The sequence below is a fragment of the Sinohyriopsis cumingii genome, chromosome 18 (assembly GCF_028554795.1).
Source record: "Sinohyriopsis cumingii isolate HCF-2022 chromosome 18, ASM2855479v2, whole genome shotgun sequence".
Lineage (NCBI taxonomy): Eukaryota > Metazoa > Mollusca > Bivalvia > Unionida > Unionidae > Sinohyriopsis > Sinohyriopsis cumingii.
This window is the reverse complement of record NC_142978.1, coordinates 85,503,980-85,523,634: the sequence shown is the minus strand read 5'-3', so window position 1 is coordinate 85,523,634 and position 19,655 is coordinate 85,503,980. Positions and strand designations below refer to the sequence as shown.

The 19,655-nt window shown below is 37.7% G+C and overlaps 1 protein-coding gene across 2 annotated transcripts; it reads right to left on the bottom strand.

Annotated features, from left to right (window-relative positions):
* Nucleotides 1-1,198: 1,198 nt before the first annotated feature.
* Nucleotides 1,199-19,479, bottom strand: LOC149777210 (protein PIF-like). Of its 2 annotated transcripts, none has more exons than XM_089942824.1 (9): nucleotides 19,299-19,479; nucleotides 18,705-18,789; nucleotides 9,249-9,464; nucleotides 8,175-8,381; nucleotides 7,465-7,617; nucleotides 5,044-5,423; nucleotides 4,272-4,347; nucleotides 2,105-2,193; nucleotides 1,199-1,377 (listed from the first exon to the last, which is right to left on the bottom strand). In XM_089942824.1, exons 2-9 carry the CDS (start codon nucleotides 18,787-18,789, stop codon nucleotides 1,321-1,323), a joined length of 1,263 nt encoding a protein of 420 aa, XP_089798950.1. In that variant the 5' UTR covers nucleotides 19,299-19,479; the 3' UTR covers nucleotides 1,199-1,320. The 2 variants fall into 2 exon arrangements, with proteins under 2 accessions (XP_089798950.1, XP_089798949.1); XM_089942823.1 differs by having other exon boundaries at nucleotides 4,248-4,347; nucleotides 19,299-19,478.
* Between the last annotated feature and the right edge of the window lie 176 nt (nucleotides 19,480-19,655).

Here is a 19,655-nt window from a genome sequence, read left to right as displayed (position 1 = left end):
TCAGAAAGAAAAAACAAAATTAAAAGTAAAATTAATGAAAATTATTTAGCAGTGTTCATTGTAGTGTTGCCCCTAATTATAGCTGCTAGCTCTAATCCTGAAAATTTGCACAAATCTATTTCGAGATATTGGCAAAAACGTTTATTTTTGTGTGCGTCATTTTTAGCTTCATCAGACGTCAGTGCCGGATTACCAAATAAGCAGAGTAGGCACCGGCCTAGGGGTCCCGCGACAACGAATCAAAAAATTATTGATCAAACGTATTAGGAGATAATTCGCGAGGTGCCTCCCAAGATTTCGACTGCCTAAGGGCCTCCACAGGGTTTAATCCGGCACTGCGAGACGTGTACACTATTTTTCTAAAATAACAACCGTGCCTTGCAGCAATGGGCAATAAAGTCCAATATTGTCGGGCACACTATTCTTTTCCATAGCACGTGCGTGGTATACCATTCTGCTATTATTTAATACGTATTAAGGTTGGGACGAGAATCGACAAATGAAATAGTTAGGGGTTACAAAAAAAAAAAATACCTGCATGTTAAAAAATAATGTAATACAGATGACGATAGTGTTGCGTTTTCGAACTATAAAATCAACATTATTATTATTATTATTATTAGTGTCCATTTCTTTAGATTTTGTAATACAAGGGACTTGCCGCAAGTGAATAAACCTTGTTTATGGGTAGCCACTTGGAGAATATGTGGAGGTTACTGTGCCAACTTCTTTGAAGAGTTATTTTTCTTAAATACAATTCTTAACGTTTACAGTTTTATATACGCGGGAAACACGGAACATTTTCCTATTGTTAGAGAAGACTGGATTGGGGCATTATATGGAGTTTTAATCCGCCACTGCAAGGCTCAATCTGATCAGTTTTCCGACTAAAAATGACTTTTCTGCTAAAATCTTGCAGTAATGTAATGTCATATATTTCAATCAAGGGGTATCAAAGTTAACTGTTTTGCTCCATTTTAAAAGGCAAGACAAAATAGATTTGTAATATTTTGAAATGATCTTGTTGTAAATGAATTTCATTGTAGAATGTCAAAATACGGTATTAAGGTGGGAAAAGAAAACTGGGTTTAGATTCAAAAGAGGACACGAACAATTTGATGAATTCAGCTAAGCTTTTCGCATACAATGTCAGTATCTACCTCGTCAAAATCACTGATAAACGCGATAGCAGAACACGTAGTAAATATGATTTTTAATCTTGATGGAGATTCAACAACATTCAAAACATTTACAACATCATCTTAACAGCAGATTTAAAATAAAACGATGAAATAATTGTACTCTCTCTAGCAGGACCTTCTAGATGAAGGACAACGCTTCCTTTGCTTCATCTGGGATACATTTGTAGACCTTGAACTGGAAGGAGAAAATACAAATTTTGGCGTTATGCTGCATCGAATGAACCCGTTTCAACAACATTCTTCAAATTACTTAAAACTAATGTACCTTGGAGAGGTGCAGATGGATTTATTGTTATTACCATATCTCATAAAAATAAGTCAATGATTGGCGGAATGTCGCGGGTTACAGAATAAACCAAATGACTTTGTTTCCTTGTCTTTTACGATTTGGTATAGTGAACAAATGCACTGCACTTGGGAAGGGGAGATGTATAGATTTGTTCGCCGGCAAGAAGTGATGTTCCAATGAGCTTTTCCCTTGGGTGAACAAAATTTCACATCTCTCCAAACATGGGCAATGCATATATGATATTGTTCCAGAAGAATCGTTACACTTTTATACTGATGTAAGAAAATATATTTCAGCCAAGTTCAATAGAGTAATATCAAACGATTTCTTATGTTTAGATTCTGTTAATGAAAATCAACCATATCGCAGCTTTCTAATAAAAATGTCATTAACTCAAAACATTAGTATTTTACAAGTAAACAATTGTCATGTAAGATTCTTTCAGACATATAAAAATAGATGAAATAATGGAAATGCCATCAGAAAGAGGGCGACAAATTACAAAAAGGAGAGACACCGCGGAAGAGATGGAGGCAGAACTTGTGCATATACTGAAATGAAGACAATACCTACACTTGCTAAGAAACTTGTTTTACATGCTTTTGAATCCTACCTCGTCAATTGCTCCAGTGAAGTAGTCACTTCTCCAGGTAATAGATGGCCGTCCAATAATCAGGCCCGACATTCGTTGATCTATGAATCCTGGAGGAAGAAAAAGAAGTAAAATGGCATTTTCAACAGCAACATATTCAACATGTATTGGAGAAAAAAATATGAAGGTGGACCTTCTCGGCCTTTTGACCATATACCAAAATTTCCCCACCCTTTGCACTGACTTGTCCGTGCAAAGATTGTTAAATAACGACATTGGTCAAATCTTCTCGTCATCGTGGTCAGAATATCAAATCAAAATTTATGTTGGCTGAGGATAAATTAAATTTAAAAAATGTCAGTTGATACCATTGAGGTGAGACCAGCGGTCTCTCTCTCTCTCTCGTTTTCGATATTTATCTGCACCCGATCTAAATCCATTAGTAAAAAGCGATGATTTTACATCAAAAGATTTCAAAAAACATAAGACAAAAATCTCATTTTTGTGCAAGTTGTCGCATGTACCTATTTTTTCACGATATCATTCTTGTTACAATATTCAAACTAACTGATTACATGTTAAGATATTTATTGATGCATATGATAGCCAGAGTTTGTTGCCAAGTAAAATGCACACACAAGACGGTCGTCACATCCCTAACAGTTGCTAAACTCAAGACCAACTTGATCCTTGTTAAATAAAGACTATACATGGAAAAATATGAATGGCCAGGACCAACGTCTTTTTGAAACGATGTTTTGCTTTGGACGCGGAGATAGGACAGGTATAATGACGGTCGCAGATATTTAAAAAAAAAACTGGCACTTTATAGCTATTAATCAATCGACTTACTGTGAAGATGTCCAATAGTATCGCCAGTTGCTTATGAATAGTTGCGTTCTTATCCCTGTGTAGCTTGTTTTAAGTCCTGGTACATAGCATTCAAACGCAGAGGTAGTTTTCACTTCGTAAAATTTAAACTGATGTACGCCTCTTTGCTTGGTTTTAAAGAGTGTTCCTTATAAACTGTGAGGACTGTTAAAGCATGTGTGTAAAGTCGGAAGCGAATACATTTTTATAGAAATGCATATGCTGAGAAACAATATTAACTTTTTTGCTGATGTTAAGTGTGCAATGAACTACAAGTACAAGAGAACACATATCGGACAATATTACATTTGTTGATGATGTTTAGTGTGCGAGTGCAAGTACAACATATCGGATTATAATGCCTTTGTTGATGTTTAGTGTGCAATCAAGTACAAGTACAGGGGAACATATATCGGACAATATTACCTTTCTGTATGATGTTTATTGTGCAATCAAGCGCAAGTACAGGGGAACACATATCGAACAATATATTTCTGGATGATGTTTAGTGTGCAATTAAGTACAAGTACAGGGAAACACATATCGGACAATATTACATTTCTGGATGACGTTTTGTGTGCAATCAAATGCAGGTACAGTGGAACACATATCGGACAATATTATCTTTCTGGATGATGTTTAGTGTGCAATCAAATATAAGTACAGGAGAATGCATATCGGACAATATTGCCTTTGTGGATGATGTTTAGTGTGCAATCAAATACAAGCACAGGAGAATGCATATCGGACAATATTGACTTTGTGGATGATGTTTAGTGTGCAATCAAATACAAATACAAGAGAATGCATATCGGACAATATTGACTTTGTGGATGATGTTTAGTGTGCAATCAAATACAAATACAGGAGAATGCATATCGGACAATATTGACTTTGTTGATGATGTTTAGTGTGCAATCAAATACAAGCACAGGAGAATGCATATCGGACAATATTGACTTTGTGGATGATGTTTAGTGTGCAATCAAATACAAGTACAGGAGAATGCATATCGGACAATATTGCCTTTGTGGATGATGTTTAGTGTGAAATCAAATACAACTACAGGAGAATGCATATCTGACAATATTGCCTTTGTGGATGATGTTTAGTGTGCAATCAAATACAAGTACAGGAGAATGCATATCGGACAACATTGCCTTTGTGGATGATGTTTAGTGTGCAATCAAATACAAGTACAGGAGAATGCATATCGGACAATATTGCCTTTGTGGATGATGTTTAGTGTGCAATCAAATACAAGTACAGGGGAACATATATCTGACAATATTACCGTTGTGGATGATGTAAGACTCACTGTTGCCAGATTTCACTCCAAACACTCCTACTTTCTCAGACTCGTACACAAACCATACGTGATTCCATTCTCCAAACTGAAAATGTAAAATGATGGAGGTGGTAATCCATAGACACCATCCAATACCATGTCGTTCTTTCTGACTCTGAAGATGACATAGCAGAACTATTTTAAAATCACCCCGAGATAGAAATAACCATTTTTTTTAATCAACCCTTGTTTTACAGAAACGTTTAAATTGTTAATTTGCAACAATGGTAGTTACTACTCGACGTTTCGCAAGTGACAAGTAAAATATTGTTTTGTACATATTCAGATTTCGTTTCAAATGACACATATTATACTTACTGCTTAACTTCCTATCATCTAATAAGATACAACCCTTATTTCATGCACTTTAAGCCGGTGTCATGTTCCCGGGAATATACATATCTTTCAAGCATAAAAATGGTTGATTCTATCCTTTAAAAACATAGACGACTATTAAGGGAAGGCGAATGCCCATCTATGGTGGTCTAAACTTAAATCTATTTCAAACAAACGGAGAAAATAATAAGAAAAAGACCATAGTCCTACAACTAAAACTGATATCAAAGGCATAACAGGTTTACCATTATTACTTAATATCCTATTATTTAACTTATGTCCGTTTTTAAAATTAAGTTATTAAAGTAAAACAATATAACGTGGAGACACGCGTTCTAAGGTAAGTAACATAAGCATAGTTTTCTTGTCTGAAATAAGAATATTTTGAAGCTACACATTTCCTTACCGTGATATTTGTGATAAGCTTTAGTCTCCTGTTTTCAGAGACGACGAAGGTAAACAGTTTATTGTTTGGACGGAGCCTAATTTCGACTGAGCCCTCGCACTTTAAATCCTTACAGTTCCTTCTGATTTGCATGTGATTTGTCAGAATCGTTTGTGTATGGTTGAAATTCCCGTCTGGTCTAATCCAAAACGAGATAGCAAGTGTCTTCGTGTAGTAACTGTTGCTAAGTGTCACTATGTTGACGTAGGAGGAACCATTGAGATATATGTATTTAGCACGTGCATGGTCTCCGCCGTCATTAATCATTTCAACTCCGTAGCACTGAATGCCTTCCTCAGGAATAATGGAATCAAAACTCGAGTAGGCACTTGGTTTGCAGCCTGAAATTACACCACGGTGGCATAAAATACGATACAGTTCACATAATTATAGCTTCGGGATATTACTCCTTTCAAGCTGTGAAAATATAATTATAAACTGTTAAATATTTCTACCTAATCGATCGAATTTATGCGTGGGTATTTAAATTTCTCAGTTGCAGTGGGCTCTTGCATGCCTAAGAGACGAATAAAGGAGACGAGAATCGCGATGGCAGAGTGGACAGAAAGGGTGCGGGTTAGAATCCTGCCATTGGGTCAGTCTATTTATGATTCCGAGTTATGTCTTTGGGCAAGACACTTTACTCCAGTCACCTCTGCACTAAATAACCTAGGTGTGTTGATGCATTGTAAAGAAGAAACGAAAACCAAACAAAACCATAAAGTACAACCACGAAATGATCGATGCTCGCTTGGAAGTCTTTGGATGGAAGCTTAAATTTAAAACTGGAAACGCTGCGTCAAAATACTTGCCGCAAAGCAAACTCGACAAATTTACAGAAATCACTAGCCCGTTCAAAAGTCTTGGATTGTTTTACTAAAACTTATCTAGCATAAAATTCGGACTTCTCGTGGTATAAACATTTGACATTCCGGGACGTTGCTAGAAGTCACGTGGTATAAACATCTGACATTCCGGAACGTTGCTAGAAACCACGTGGTATAAACATCTGACATTCCGGAACGTTGCTAGAAACCACGTGGTATAAACATCTGACATTCCGGAACGTTGCTAGAAGCCACGTGGTATAAACATCTGACATTCCGGAACGTTGCTAGAAGCCGAGTGAGAATAAAAGTAGTTAGGCATATAATTATTTCCGTTTTGCGAAAATTCACCTTTAAATGAAATAACATGTATTTCTTGTTATCTAGCTTCCATACACGAACTGCTTGAGAATGAAAGGCACTACACAAGTTCTAATTATTAACCAATGAAAGTCGAAGGTATTCGTAACGTTTTGAACAAGTACTCGGTAAATCAAAGAAGAAAACGGATTAAATACGTGCGCAAAGCCGCTCCAGAACACACAATTCTCGATACAGCTCGAGCTTCAGCCTCTTCATTAAACTTGGACCTACACGCTTTAAGTCGAACACCTGACTGAGAATAATACCACATAATCTTATACAAGACGAGGTTGTTTTGGTGGGATAGGGATCGACAACCATATCTCTTGTGCAACACGAGTGACGTCCGAGTTTTCAATACCATGCAGAGAACGTGACGTTCAGTGCAAGCGCATGCTCCCCACCGCACGAGTATACACTCGTCTAAATTTTTGTCTGCTTTCGAGGTTTTATTAGGAATTATTGCGACACTGATTTGGTTTGGGGTTTTTTTTTGTGTTTTAAACAACATAAACAGTCGGTGTTTTTTGTGTGCCGAAGTAAGTCAAGTCAAATGCCTTGCCCGGAGTCAAAGCATGGCAGACGACCTGGGATAATCTGATGGCAGGATTTGAACCTATATCCTTTTGGTCGCACTTTTGACACGGTAACCACCGAATTACTGCGGTTCTATCTACTCATACAATAGATTTATGCGTGTTGTCAGTCAGTCTCTCTCTCACTATATAGACGTGAGGAACTGTTAGTGCTACATTAGCCACGTACGATTTTAAGTGGCATAGCGTAATGTTTAAAAACAAGCCTTGTTTTGTAAAATAAATATTGCCTAGTTAAAGAAGCAATTTAAGGAAAGATCACCAAGTTGTAACATTAGGATTCTGCAACGTTTTTGGTGCAAAATTACACGTGTGTCAGACTATCAGTAAAAAATGCTGTCCTGGTCAGGCAAGCTCAGCACATATCACAAATGCTTCAAACAAATCGAGATAAAATTGGTCCAGGAACTATTTTAATTTAAAATAAATATCAATTGACTCGATTCTAATGGCAAATACGTGACTCTTGGTAATCTGTCACTAACTCTTAGAATGGAAAGCATTATGGAATTTCCAGCACACATGGTGTTTTATGCGCATGTCTGAAGATTTTCGTTTAGAATGTCATGAAAGAACCTGCTTTAAGATTTACGTACCAGGCACCACAACCACTTTTTCTTTATCGAACGTGCACGAGCAGATCTCCTGCAGAAACGCAGTTCCTGGGGGACACTGGAAGGTGAATGTCGTGCCATCAACCACTTCCTGAAACTCTGTCCTCGAGTCCACCTTGGCGGTGTGTCTGCATTCTGTAAGAAAATTTCATAATGGAACCTAGAAGAAGATTTTATGTGAACAGAACGCTATTTTTCCGCTCTGATCAGTATCTGTATTTCTATCCTTGCGAAAGAAATGGAATTCGTTTCCATTTTAGGTACCGATGGCTACCAATAATTCAAGGGCTTTAGCAAAAACAATATCTTCTGTTGCCATGCTGACATACCCATAATGTTATTTTACGTCCACGTTTCTCCAATTTGATGTCTGAATAAGTTTCATTCTTTTAATTTTATTAAAGAGCTCAGAGCTCAAAACGTTAGCTTTGAACTTCTGTTTGTCTCCGGTTAGATATGCATGGATGTTAGTGTAGGCTTTCATAGCTAATCGGTTTTCTCTGGGTTCCTCCATCTTTTGTGTTGTATCACACAACCACCTGCGATATATGAATTGCACATGATATTAATCTTAAAAAATTGGCGTGAAATAATTAATACATGTGTAAGGAGCTATTAGTGCATGTTTGCTATTTTTCTGAAGAGGATCAAGATGCGCTTAGTTATTATTATTATTATTATTATTATCGTACCCTGCGCTGGTTTTAATACACCGCAGTTAGTGTTGTTGCAGGTCAGATTTGTGTCCGTTATACAAGTATGCAGGTCCGGATGATATTTCTCTTTGGCAGGGCAGCAGTTGGCGACAGACTTCCCCTTTACACATTGCCAGTATCCTCCACATATTTCCAACATCCCGTAACGGTACCCGTCCATTTTGGTTGTATTAGAACAGGGATCTGGAAGTATTAACAAACAATTTCCATACAAGATGTCAAATGGAGGACTGTAAAAATATATACATGAATGATTCGATATGAAATAGTTTTGAAGGCTGCTGAACCATCAGTGCTACTCAGCATATAAAGGCATTAAGGAAACATTTACCAAGAAAAAACAAGAATCTCTGAAACGCAACATTGTACTACACTAACAGAATGTCAGAGGTCTTAAAATGTCCCCCTTTCCAGTGATTGTTGAAACCTTGACCCTGACTTTTATGCAACGGATGCAAAATCAGCAAGCTCTTACCTTGAGCTAAATGGAACAGACATCCTACATTTTGTGAAATTTGTAGGTGTTCCAGAGTAGAATCGAATCCGTGATATTTTGTCCTCCAACACACCAGCACCAAGACAGGCTAGCTTCATCCTTCGGCTATTGGGAACACCAGTATCACATGCATGTAAATTATGTCCATACATTTCAAGAATTCAAGTCATTGTGTGGAAAACTGGTTCAAATACACGTTCTATTTCTATTAAGAATGACCCCGTCATTCGATCTACACACAAAATTCTGTGCACCAGAACTTCATTTAATCCGTCAAATAGACCTTGAACTGCTATCTAAGCATATGAAATGCAAACAAAGAATACATTGTTTAGTAACGGTAACATTGACCTTGCGCTTATTTTATGGTTCGGAGAAACACGTAAACTAATTCACTGTGATCTGAATGATAGAACTTCAGTTACTGTGTGAAAACCTTGCTTGACAGGTCTACACGTAATCCCGTAATATCACAGAAATCGGACGTAAAGTGTTAGTATGGCTTAAAGGAATGTTTTACTTTTGATTATCTCAAAAATGTACAAATATTTCACCTGGACATTCCGACTCCTCGGGTCTGACGCAAGTCAGCAGTTTTTGAGACCAGAAGCTGTTGTAAGCGCACGAACGTTCCATTACGTTCATCTTGTTATTGCCGTCACTCCAGCACTGGAAGTAATTCTGGCATTTTCCTGGACTATAGTTGAATGCGAGCTCTTCCATTATCCAACCATCCTGGCATTCCTTTGGCAAATGGTTCCTCTGAGAGTCTGTTAGTAAAACAAGAGAAAGCTTCATACACGGTGTACTGCTACATGACAAACGAGTGCATTGATATATCTTGTTTATTTGTTGATGCTACAAAGACAAGTCCTGAGCTCCGTCTGCATCCATACCGTGTTTCTGTCCATAATTTTCATAATGACGAGGACTGTGACCACTGAATAAACCACGAGGATCTTTTGCGAGAAAATAAGTCCCCATATCCATTACTTAGTACCATTTCAGCTTTCATTCAACCCATTGTCATCGTCATTATCTGTGCCGTTCCATGTCAATACAATGTCTGAGTCATCAAATGGTTACTAACTCCAACTGACCGCCCACAAACCACCCACCCGACCTCCCCATAAGGAGCTAACCAAAATTATAAAAGCTTCTTGCATATATAAAAGTCTTCCAAATAATAATCAACGGTAACACGTTTCCATCTCTAATGGGTGGAATATAAGATGTTACATACTCCAACAAAACTTCAGGAGCAGACGAAATCCATGGATGTATCTTTCATGTATGTAAATCATCCATTGGGCAAATTTCAGAATAAATTTTAAATGAAATCTTTATCTGCAGACAAATAACAATAGGATTGGAAACATGCCGATGTGTGCTAAGTTTTAAATAGCTGACAAATAAGACGTAATGAATTTTAATTTGGACACATCATCGCTACTACCATAATGCCCTTTCTTGATCTGGTAGGACCTGTAACATCATCCCCTTAAGTAGAAACAGTACAATTTAAAAAGTAAAAATTAAAATAAATGAAAATCAGCTCATTCAAATGCCAAAGGATCTCGTACTCCAGTTAAAGATTGCGCAGACAGTTGTTATCATGAACTTTCCCAAAGCAGTCAATCAATTTTCACCAAAAAAATTATCACACATAACAGATGAGAAAAAGGGATCTGCTACTGGATTCCAGACTTTCTAAGTGAAATAAGCTGCCTATCCGTCAAGGAGAGAAATCATGTAATATCTCGGTCCATCCAGGAGTTCCCTAAGGCATAATCTGTATAATCTGTGTTCCACTTATGTTTAGTGTCTTGTTAGAAACATTGTTATGCGATGAGTATTTAAAAAGTTCTGAATATTTTGTTACTACATTGTTTTGTTGTTGAACCAGTTATTACACTGAATGCCGATAGACAAAAAATGACTTTCTATGAAATGGTTTGCACCTGCACGTGCAATACGCATACGTACTGAATTATATGCGTGTCACGCAACAAAGGTAAACAACAGGGACCTTAGTATGTTGGAGAGGAGAACAATTTTGTTGCTGTGTAAATAACATACTGTACAATTCAGTCACTCTTACGGTATTCTACGACTACGTCGGAGCCGAGTCTGATGAAGTCTGCGGATGCAATTCTCTGTTCTTCTACAATTTTTAGGTGGATTCATTGTTTTATAGATGGCCGATGAATATGACAAGCCGACTGGAAAATCTTTTTTTGCTATTTCTGGGCATGAATAAACTGGCTTATGTGAAATGGGCAACTGATGAAGATGTTCAATACTAAGTGGAATATATTTTTATTGGTAAGGGCATTCATACGTTGGAGGTTCTCAATACAATGAGGAATCATTTTGAAGCTCAGAAAGGTGTTTGGAAGATGGTTGTTGCATTTGTTGTCTGCTAATTAAAAGAGACTTGGGATGAAAACGCCTAACAGCTACGCGCCAAATATGAAAACAGTTACCATGTTTAACTGAGATTATCATAAGTGATAAAACAAGGATTGATGAATCAGATTTGAAAGAAAATGATTAAGTTTTTGATGCAAGACCAAAAAGCACTCGACATAGACGGGTCAAGTGAGTTTTGTACGCATTAGTTTTCGATGCAAAAAGCCCAGTCGTCCTGCCCTTTATTTGATACGTTCATTTATACTCCTTCACAACACAAGATTGGTTTCATGGTTACGCTGCAGTTTAAAAAATTTTCACTTTCTCACACTTGTATCATTTGCACGATGTTCAATGTTCGCGGTTAAAACTTCTCCACACTCCGACAGGTTTCATCCATTACAATATAAAACTGATTTTTCTACTTTGATGAAGGGATTGCCGTTTAAATTTTGATTTTAAACAAGGAAACTTGCTGGAAAAATAGAAGAAAATATGGTGAAATTTGTTCACAAGTACAAATATTTCTGGATTCTACTTTAAAAATACACATCCCATACATAGGTCATGTGTCGTGATCCGCATTTTAATTAGAAATTCAACATTGTGAAAAACAAACTGTACAGCAGGGGCGTACATACAATATTTGGCACCCGAGGCGGATCCTTCCTTTGGCACCACCACAAATAAATATAAAATGGAAACACACAAACAAAATTATGTTTACAAGTAGATTTTTAAACAGTACAGTGGTGTCATGAGCAAATTGGAAATAACGTTTACTTTGACGAATTTTTCATTCGGTTTGAAAACTTGTACTGGCATTTTAACTCTGCGGATGGCCCCCCCCCCACTGGCAGTAAGTTGGGTCGGACCGCCCCCTCGCACCCTCACCCCCTTTATTACGCCACTGATGCAAGGTGGAATCTTAAGAGTCCATATAGCTTGATGGATGTGTTTTGTTATTCTCATTTTTCTGTTATTATTGTTGTGGGTTTTTTCAGATAAAAGGTTCAAAATTGCCTTTTTATTTACACACACACACACACAAGATAAATTATTTCTGTAAACACAATATTCGTCTTAGGCGATTTGGCGATTTTGCCAGACGATGGTAATTTTACACTGAAAATACACTCAGTCCAATGCTTCCATAGAGTTGTATCAATCCTTGAAAAGGAAATGATATGACGTACTTTCAGTGGAAACTTTAACGTGAACATAATGAAAACTTAAATGTGTTAAATGTGTAAAACTTCTAAAATGCAGTGGTCTACAGTGAACATTTTGTTACAGTACCGTGGTGTTTTCATTATCACCTTTCGTCTCCCAAGACCTTGACCTTTCATGGAATTAAACCATGCCAAGACGAAAGTGAAAACACTTATACCATGTATATAAATTTTAAGCCAAATTCGTATTTAATATACGTGGTTATAGTGTAAAATATGTAAATTCCCTTTCTGAATCCACCATTATGACACGTAATGATAATTGGGCAGGGATAGGGGTGGGGCACAACAATTGCCTTAAATTTATCCTAAATAGCAAACATATGAAACTAGAAACCTAAAATAGCAAAATGATTCCTATAATCCAGTCGTTTTAGGTCCTTAAGGGTACACTCCAGAGTTTTACAAAGTTTTACCTTTACACATACATATTGTCCACACGAGGTTCACCTTTGGCGTGGAAAATGTCACAACACAAACACATTTTGATTTGTTACGATCTACATTAGAATTTGTTTCTGTCTAGCTGAGGATTTTATCGAATCTTTTAACCTAAATCACTCCGCTCCCATTTAAATTCAGCTTGTGAAATAGCATACACGCTTCTTAAATGGCCAGAATTCACAACTTTTTCCCCTGTCCTTAATATGTCAAAACGTTTCTGACAAGCTCACTCATACTGAGATTAAAATATTTCAACTTGCCTTTCTGATAACCAAATGAAGAAAATCTGACTGGCTAAACATTTTCAATTTTATTACAAAGGTACAATACAGAATTTTGTTTTCTTGAACCAGGTAACCACTCCTAGGGCATGGTTTCGCACCGGAATCTTTTGGTAGTCATACTGAGCTGGGTACACACGTCTGGTACGTACTGAACACCTACATAAAATAGATGCACGCCAGCCTATGCATTCTTGGATTTTAAATTACACACGAGAAAAATGTCTGGATTCGCATTTTAATTAGAAATTCAAAATGCAAAACTGGACTGGAACCTAAACGTTATGTATAATTTTGAGGGGCGGTGTTGTGGTGCATTCAAGGGTTCTTCAGTTTGAATTCATTCACCTGGAAGCACACTAGGGTGGTAGGTGGGGGATAGGTGGATAGAGTTTAGCGTTAATTATAATCATGAATAGCGAGAGGATATTGACATTTTGTGTTTTATGAAGTTTTCATGGCTTCGTTCTTAGAGTCTAATAAAGAAATTAAGACTGACATGTACGTATCGGAACATGGATCAAATTGGCCAAAAATGGATCACATCCTTTTTACACATATCCTTTATACAAAATTCTTTCTGTTCCAAAATGAAGGTAATGTATTTGAATCTGGATATATGGAATCAAATGACTAAACAAGTAATCGGAGTAAGACGATAATATTTGCCTAACTCTGGTGAGAACTCTGGATCTGGAGACGAATCCGAAAAACTTCCTTGTTCAAGCAAAACCTTGGCTATTTTAGATCAGGAGGATATATCTGGATGAGCAAATAGGTATCCTGAGGGTCAACAAAGACCTCCCAATATGTGAGATGTATTGCGTTTCGGATTGAGGAAGTGGTCTCCATCTTGGAATGTTCGTCCAGAAGAAACGGTTGAATGGGGAGATGTATCGATTAAGATACGAATATCCCGCGTTTCTAGGTGACCAGGAATATCCAAGAGTATAATGCTTTAAACTGGTAGTTCAAAACCCCCTCGACTGCCCTTTTCTGCAAAGGGTATACACCTCTTCCCTTAATTTTCCCAGATTGGACTAGTCAAAGAACACGAGGGGTCATTGATTGAAGGGGTTGTTCCCGAAACTGAAGTCAGTGACTCACACTCACGATAGGAAGGACCCACCCTTCGTTCGTGATAGCTGCCTAAGCCACCGAAAAGTGGCATAATCGTGTACCTTCGGTGAAGTTTGGGAAAGGAATGCACAGCAGGAGAGGATGCAAGTCCACAGGGCAGTCCCAAATCCTTCCTTAGGAAATGAAGACTGGTTGGGGAGGTTGATCTAAGTTGCTCTTCAATTTTCGCGCCATGGACCTGACTGACGATGAGGTCTAATTTGATGTTGCGTGATGGATTGAAACTGCATCTGCTTGAAGAAGTTTGCGGATGTCTCCTATTGCAATTGACGAGAAGCGTATTAGAGATACATGTAGATGATCATTCCAACCTTATGAAGCCACGGTAGGGACGAACAATTCAAAGAGGGTCTCGGATTATGTGGTTAATAAAGATTTTCGACGAGTTCAGCACAACGTTACAGCAGATATGCAGACGTTCCGACAATAAAGCTATTGCGACAGAAAGTGAATACCGGGATGTCTAGAACGGGGAGAAAAGCGGTTGAATTCAGTAGGGTGTCTTTCGGCATACTGAATGGAGTAACCAACAAGATGTCAGCATAAGAATCTATGCCGACTAAAAGTCAGCTTCTGTTTAAAAGGATGAGACTCGAGACTGGTCCCATAAGCTCATGGGATCCGGGAAAGATCTTTCAAAACTGAAGAACTAGTCATCTTGCAGTGGGTCCCTTTGGGGTTCTGCAAAAGAAAACCTGAAAAATTAAAAAATGAGGGGGATTTACGATTCATTCCCTCTCTATAAGTACGTCTGGAATCAGCCAGATTTCAGTTTCCTTAGTACATTGTTTGCAAAACCCACAAATATATTCGTGTGCATTTTGGACAAGCGAGTCAGTCGGGGCGAGTATTGTTGTTGTTGTTGTTGTAGGGTTTAACGCCATTTTTCAGGACACGATAGGCTATACATGGCGGCCAGTATTAATGGTGGAGGAAGAACGCGGGAAAACCCCGGAAAGAACCACCGACTCACGAGAAGCTACTGGCAAGCTTTCTCACATACTCACAGACTCCGAGACTAGAACCCATGCAGACAGAGATGAGATGGCAGTGATCCGTAACGGAGAGCGCTTTAGACCACTCAGGGCCACTTGGGACCCCTCGGGGCGAGTGACCTAACAGATTGCCCAAACTCTTCTCAGAAACAGAAAATTTTGTGAAAGAAAACAACGAGTAAACGACAGTATGTTGTTTACGTAACACGTGAACTAGCCTATTTTTATTAGTGTGTGCTTCATACACCCAACTTCATGAACTTGCCCGTACACAATATTACTACTACTACTACTACTACTAATAATAATAATAATTCATTTTGATTCTTACATCGCTGGATTAAGGCCTTTCAGGGTCATAAGCAATGAAAATAGTATCCCCCCCCCCAAGCTACAAATGAGAAACTAAAAAAAAAGACTATTGAAGGCTAAAAAGGTGGAAAAATAAGTGTTGTCTTCATTCCAAATCAAACTGCTTGTACATGCAGATCGAAATGGTTATATATAATTCATTTAATTTTATCATCAACAATTAATTTTAATTTTCCCTTGTGCCCCTATTGGGTTGTGCCCTAAGCAGGTGTTTAGTTTGCTCAGTGGGTGATCCGGTCCTGGGTTCCTAGCAGCACGCAAATTACGGTGTCGTATTGATAACAGGTAGAAATATTTGCTAAAATGCCACTGAAAAAAAACAATTCACTTTTTGTTAGTTTCTCAGACTTCATTAAAAATAAGGAACTTAACAACATTTGATAGTCATTTTCAAAACAACCCTTGCCTATGTGCGGAGAGTACATGCGGAAAATAAAGTTTCATCACATCATACGGATTTACACCATACTTATTGCAATTGATACTGCGGGTGAGCAACCTCAACTGTACAACTACATATTTTGGGTGAACGTAAATGTTTTGCACCTAGTCAATTGTTTATGAAGTTTTATAAACTAAAATCAAACAAAAATGAATTGTTTGTTATAATGGTAGTTAATTCCATATTTCTACCTTATTGTAATTATTAAAATGTAATCGATGTATTTCTAACAGTCAGAATCGACCCTAGTCTTATACAGCTTTGCTGTTGTTGTTGTTGTTGTTGTGGGGTTTAACGCCATTTTTCAGCACGATAGGCTATACATGGCGGCCAGTATTAATGGTGGAGGAAGAACCCGAAAAACCCCGGAAAGAACCACCGACCCACGAGAAGCTACTGGCAAGCTTTCTCACATGCCCACATTAGCTGAATCTTAGACTCGAACCGCCGCAGACAGAGGTGAGATGGCAGTGATCCGTAACGAAGAGCGCTTTAGACCACTCGGCCACTCGGGGCCCCATACAGCTTTGCATTGATCAGTTAAAGTCGTATCGATACTATACATGGTGTAATGAACTAAGTTGGAACATATACCTTAACAGACATTACCTTTATATGTTGTTGAGGATGTTAAAATACGATGTCTCGGATGGAGATATGTGTAACCCATCATCAACACGCACATCACCCATCAGATGAAGACGATGTAGAGGATGGAATATTTTGTAACCCATCATCCACATATATATCGCCCATCAGATGTGAAGACGATGTAGAGGATGGAATATTTTGTAACCCATCATCCACATATATATCGCCCATCAGATGTGAAGACGATGTAGAGGATGGATATTTTATAACTCATCATCCACATATATATCGCCCATCAGACCTGAAGACAATGTAGAGGATGGAATATTTTGTAACCCATCATCCACATATATATCGCCCATCAGATGTGAAGACGATGTAGAGGTTGGATATTTTATAACTCATCATCCACATATATATCGCCCATCAGATCTGAAGACGATGTAGAGGATGGAATATTTTGTAACCCATCATCCACATATATATATCGCCCATCAGATCTGAAGACGATGTAGAGGATGGATATTTTATAACTCATCATCCACATATATATCGCCCATCAGATCTGAAGACGATGTAGAGGATGGATATTTTATAACTCATCATCCACATATATATCGCCCATCAGATCTGAAGACGATGTAGAGGATGGAATATTTTGTAACCCATCATCCACATATATATCGCCCATCAGATGTGAAGACGATGTAGAGGTTGGATATTTTATAACTCATCATCCACATATATATCGCCCATCAGATCTGAAGACGATGTAGAGGATGGAATATTTTGTAACCCATCATCCACATATATATCGCCCATCATATCTGAAGACGATGTAGAGGATGGATATTTTATAACTCATCATCCACATATATATCACCCATCAGATCTGAAGACGATGTAGAGGATGGAATATTTTGTAACCCATCATCCACATATATATCGCCCATCAGATCAGAAGACGATGTAGAGGATGGAATATTTTGTAACCCATCATCCACATATATATCACCCATCAGATCTGAAGACATGTAGAGGATGGAATATTTTGTAACCCATCATCCACATATATATATCGCCCATCAGATCAGAAGACGATGTAGAGGATGGAATATTTTGTAACCCATCATCCACATATATATCGCCCATCAGATGTGAAGACATGTAGAGGATGGATATTTTATAACTCATCATCCATATATATATCGCCCATCAGATGTGAAGACGATGTAGAGGATGGAATATTTTGTAACCCATCATCCACATATATATCGCCCATCAGATGTGAAGAAGATGTAGAGGTTGGATATTTTATAACTCATCATCCACATATATATCGCCCATCAGATGTGAAGACGATGTAGAGGATGGAATATTTTGTAACCCATCATCTACATATATATCGCCCATCAGATCTGAAGACGATGTAGAGGATGGATATTTTATAACTCATCATCCACATATATATCACCCATCAGATCTGAAGACGATGTAGAGGATGGAATATTTTGTAACCCATCATCCACATATATATCGCCCATCAGATCAGAAGACGATGTAGAGGATGGAATATTTTGTAACCCATCATCCACATATATATCGCCCATCAGATGTGAAGACATGTAGAGGATGGATATTTTATAACTCATCATCCATATATATATCGCCCATCTGATGTGAAGACGATGTAGAGGATGGAATATTTTGTAACCCATCATCCACATATATATCGCCCATCAGATCTGAAGACGATGTAGAGGATGGATATTTTATAACTCATCATCCACATATATATCGCCCATCAGATCTGAAGACGATGTAGAGGATGGAATATTTTGTAACCCATCATCCACATATATATCGCCCATCAGATCTGAAGACGATGTAGATTGACATTTTGTAACCCATCTTCCACATGCATGTCGTCCATCAGATCTGAATATACTTATAGTAATTATATCCCATTTTCTAATTATGTTTCTCTACCTATGCAAAATTAACATATGCCAAAATAACTGCAGTTGAAAAACAATACAAGCATGTTGATATTAAATTTAATAGAACATTTGATTTAAGCTCGTTTGTAAACCAGCCATACCTGCTTCTTCTGTGCCTATAGAATAACCGATTTTACTTTCTAGACAAAGCGAGGTCAAGGTTATAATGAGCGCCACAGTCTCCATCTGTATAAAGAGAAACAAATATACATCAATGATTGCAAAATTATGCAGATTTGGTAGACAGCACGTGACCGATTAATCGGAACAATATTTTGATGCGAAGCAGTTCATCACTGAGTGCTATTTTCATAGATAATATAGTTCCCCCACTCTCACCTTTCCTTGGTGGTCACAAAGAAACATTTTCAGCGTACAATTTATCTTCAAGTAATCTAGAGCAATAAACGTATACAATAATATAAACAATAATAGTACGTCTCGCTTTTACTAAAGTAACTCTACACATGCACGTATTTGCTGTCAAGTACTGGCGAACATTTATTTAAAGACGTGTTGACGTTATTTTTTTCGTCATATTCTGCATGACACATTAGGTTATCAATCTGACATTAAATACTCTACCCCATAAAACTAGAAAGAAAGTCCAGCCTTCTCCATCATGAATTGTGACGTTTTTAACGCAAAGAATAATATATGCACTTTTTTGCATGCAGTAAAATAATATTACTTACATTCAGCCTTTTTATGGTCACAACAGCTCCCAATAATCTGGAATACGCTGAATAAACAAGATTATGTCCGAAAATTAATATTTGCTAGTCACTGTGTACATAGAAAATGCAATGTCGAAGAATGATAAAATACGTTGCAATACCTTAAGTCTTCTGGGTGAAGATGGGGAAAATAACCCAAGGTACAAATACTACGTATCGCTTTTACTAAGGTAAGCCTCTATTTGCTGCACGAGCAATACGTGGCTGCATTAAGTAGCATGCGATTATAAATATCATAAAAAATTGTACGGTTCTGATCTGGCCTTGAAAATGTTGCCAATTCCATCCATCCAATGAGACATACAGACAGATAAA

What these genes read in the sequence shown, in the direction of transcription:
- LOC149777210 (XM_089942823.1), bottom strand. Translation starts at nt 18,789, where the DNA reads ATGGAGACTGTGGCGCTCATTATAACCTTGACCTCGCTTTGTCTAGAA. An exon ending in TGTATTAAAACCAGCGCAGG is followed by an intron (nt 7,618 to 8,174) that starts GTACGATAATAA and finishes ATTTTCTTACAG; the next exon opens with AATGCAGACACACCGCCAAG. An exon ending in AAAAGTGGTTGTGGTGCCTG is followed by an intron (nt 5,424 to 7,464) that starts GTACGTAAATCT and finishes GTGTAATTTCAG; the next exon opens with GCTGCAAACCAAGTGCCTAC.